Consider the following 3283-nt stretch of genomic DNA (forward strand, 5'->3'; position numbering starts at 1 on the left):
TGGGTCGGTCTTTGGCTTTGCAGTGTCCTTGGGTGACGCCGGCTGGGTTGGTGTTGGTCCTTGCTTCTTTGCGTACGACTGTATGGGGGTTATCCGAGTAGGAGTATTGTTACGTGGGAGAGGAGCTAGCTTCTAGCTGCGTGATCCTTTTTCGTCTGGAAAAAGGACGCGGGCGAGGAAGACATCGACACGGCCGTTGAATGAGAGCACGGCCGGAGAGGGAGTTCAATAAGGACTGAACCCAAATCAAACCGTTTAACCTACCCGTAACCATATCCACATCAGATATAACTTGGGGAAGGCGAAGGGGAACCCCCTGCTATATAAGTTCGGCCACCCACGCCCCAAACAAATCAGAACCAACCTTCCTCAAGTCGTGTCTTCCCCCGAGCAATCGAGTTGTGTTCCCGGCGATCGATCGATCTAGCTGAGCATCATGGTTTCCGCCGATGTGGCCCGCAACATCGTCGGCATCATCGGCAATGTCATCTCCTTCGGCCTCTTCCTCTCCCCTGTGTAAGCCCTCTCCCCTGCTTCCATAGTCTCGTCTCCCTCTTGTCTAATCTGTATACATCGAAGGTGGTCGTGGCTTGTGGGTAGTAGCTAGCTAGGGCATGAATCTGATACTTGTTTTCTGCTTGTACGTACGCAGGCCAACGTTCTGGCGGATCTACAAGGCCAAGGACGTGGAGGAGTTCAAGCCGGACCCCTATCTGGCGACGCTCATGAACTGCCTGCTCTGGTTCTTTTACGGGCTCCCCATCGTCCACCCCAACAGCACCCTCGTCCTCACCATCAACGGCATCGGCCTCGTCATCGAGGGCGCCTACATCATCATCTTCATCATCTACGCGGCCAAGAACACAAGGGTACCTACGTGCCACCCTCCTAATGCCCCTCATCCGGCCTACTGTCTCTTTTCGGCGTTAGTTTCTATACAGAAGATCCTCCTGCATGCCCTAACCCATGCCATGTGCGTGTGCTGTGCGTGCAGTGGAAGATGCTCGGCGTGCTCGCCATCGAGGCAGCGTTCATGGCTGCCGTGGTGGCCGGTGTGCTCGTCGGCGCCCACACCCATGAGAAGCGCTCCATGATCGTAGGCATCCTCTGCGTCATCTTCGGCTCCATCATGTACGCCTCCCCGCTCACCATCATGGTACGTACACCACCCCAACTTATGGATCGTCGACCCGTGATCTTTGATAACCTCTTTAACTTGTTAGTTCAGGTGGCTAATTATTCTGCGTTGTGCACGTATGGTGTGGTAATGATGCGTTGTCTAGAAAAATACCTGCCTATAATTTATTTTTAAAGTTCTAATGGATGCTTTTGACAGACCTTAATTTGTTAAGTAGTATACCTTGTTTGTTGTTGATTCTGCTTGAAAATCTATGCCATCTAAAAGATGCACCCACCTTTCATGTTTTAACGTTGGTGCCAAAACCCTGTTAAAAAAGTCCGAATTGAGTTGTTCACCTCTCACGCACCCAAGTTCTTCTACACTATGCTACATCATATATTTTTAATCAAAAAAGCCTACGGTTTATTTCTACCTCAAGGTAAACTTCCTTTACGGGTGAATTACTAGCTCAGGCTAATTGTTAATTACAGACGCTTTTACCAACTTACGAGTGTACTAAATACTAATATAACTCAAAAATTTAAGATGAAAGTAGTAACATTGTACTGCTTATTTGCAGGGTAAAGTGATCAGGACCAAGAGTGTGGAGTACATGCCATTCTTCCTGTCGCTGGTGAACTTCCTCAATGGCTTGTGCTGGACGGGCTATGCGCTCATCAAGTTTGACATCTACATCACGGTATGTACATACACATACATATTGGAAATAAGAACTCGCAAACCCAGCCAGACATACAATCAAGAACTCCTCAGCGCGGATTGATCTAACTGTTATGTCCCCTTTAAATTCTGTGCAGATCCCCAATGCCCTCGGTACAATCTTCGGCCTCATCCAGCTGATCCTGTACTTTTACTACTACAAGTCGACCCCCAAGAAGGGCAAGAACGTTGAACTTCCCACTGTCCTCACCAAAAACACCGTTACCAGCGGCAACGTCTCCGTCACCGTTGAGAAATAAACTTGGCTTCGTCTTTAGCCCTGAAGATTTTGAGTAGTTAATACCGGATGATACTTCAACAAGTTGATGTTAATTAGTACTACTTTTTGTTAGCTATCAGAGTCTTAGATTGCCTTTAATTTCGTGAACCATTGTCGTCTGTCCGAGACTACTAGTGCAAATTACAAGTGTATATAAATACCAATGCAGCTGAGTTATCCCAGAGATATATATTATGACACCATGTATGCTTGCCTGTTTTCAATCTGCTCTTACGTGATGATACGATTGATTTGTTAATTACAGCGTGTGATGGCTTTGTTAAATTAAATTATTCAATATCCATGATGTGTTTGTATTATGTTTCGGGCAAGGTCCTCTTTTGTTCTGCACAAAAACACCCAAAGGGCATCTTATTGGTGATGCAACTTGAACCTGGTGTGAGCGAAAAGGAGCTAATTTTTTTTAAATAATACATTTTTTTATTAAATTACAGAAATAATACGCCGAAAATATTATTTTTAAAAATAATACACCGTCGGCCCGCTGCAGGCCGACTGGGCCTAATCGGCCCACAGCAGGCCGACTGCAGGCCCGGCTGGCACGCGGCGGCCTCTGGTTGGTCGGGCCACATCGCGAGGGGGAGGGATTGGGCTGTCGGCGTGGTGCGCCCCTGTCGGCCTACCGCCAGCCGATCGGCCAGCTGCTGGCCGACAGGGTGCTGCCACCTGACGCGCTGGCCGGCCCGTGCCTTATCCTCCCCTTCCTTCCTTCTTCTTCTCCCCTTGCTCGCTTCTTCTTCTGTTCTCTGTGTTCTTCCCTTCTCCTCTCTCTACAGAAAAATGCCACCCATTTATACACCTAAATGAGCAAGATTTTCGCGATTTTGGCACCGTGAATGGATTCAACTCATTTAGGGCAGCCAAAAGAAGTCTCGATCTACTGATGGGGTAGCTCGTGGTGGTCGTGGTGAGCATTTTGGTGGAGGTGGTGATGAAGTTGCGGCAATGTGGTGGAGGTGAAGCTGTTGTTCGTCGTTCTTCGTTGGAGCCGGAGCACCGGCAGTTTTTCGTTCGTCGTTCGTCGTTCGTCATTCTTCGTTCGCACGCACGCTTCAAGGGTATATTTCAGCCCACATTTTATTTTTCGTAGGTGCTCCGGTAGTATTTGTTAATATGTTTCGATGTGAAATAAATTTTGTGTG

General features: G+C 48.0%; 1 protein-coding gene across 1 annotated transcript; it reads left to right on the plus strand.

Annotated features, from left to right (window-relative positions):
- Positions 1-299: 299 nt before the first annotated feature.
- Positions 300-2344, plus strand: LOC123048311 (bidirectional sugar transporter SWEET6b-like). The gene is made up of 5 exons (XM_044471440.1): positions 300-516; positions 653-869; positions 995-1156; positions 1701-1820; positions 1939-2344. The coding sequence occupies exons 1-5, from the start codon at positions 437-439 to the stop codon at positions 2098-2100; spliced, it is 741 nt and encodes a 246-aa protein (XP_044327375.1). The 5' UTR covers positions 300-436; the 3' UTR covers positions 2101-2344.
- The last annotated feature ends 939 nt before the right edge of the window (positions 2345-3283 follow it).

Source organism: Triticum aestivum, chromosome 2D, assembly GCF_018294505.1.
Source record: "Triticum aestivum cultivar Chinese Spring chromosome 2D, IWGSC CS RefSeq v2.1, whole genome shotgun sequence".
NCBI classification, from domain to species: domain Eukaryota; kingdom Viridiplantae; phylum Streptophyta; class Magnoliopsida; order Poales; family Poaceae; genus Triticum; species Triticum aestivum.

Bases quoted from the DNA above. Each gene is read 5' to 3' on its own strand.
- LOC123048311 (XM_044471440.1), top strand. From the start codon at position 437: ATGGTTTCCGCCGATGTGGCCCGCAACATCGTCGGCATCATCGGCAAT. The intron at 1,157-1,700 runs GTACGTACACCA...GCTTATTTGCAG, and splicing joins CCTCCCCGCTCACCATCATG to GGTAAAGTGATCAGGACCAA. The intron at 1,821-1,938 runs GTATGTACATAC...AATTCTGTGCAG, and splicing joins AGTTTGACATCTACATCACG to ATCCCCAATGCCCTCGGTAC.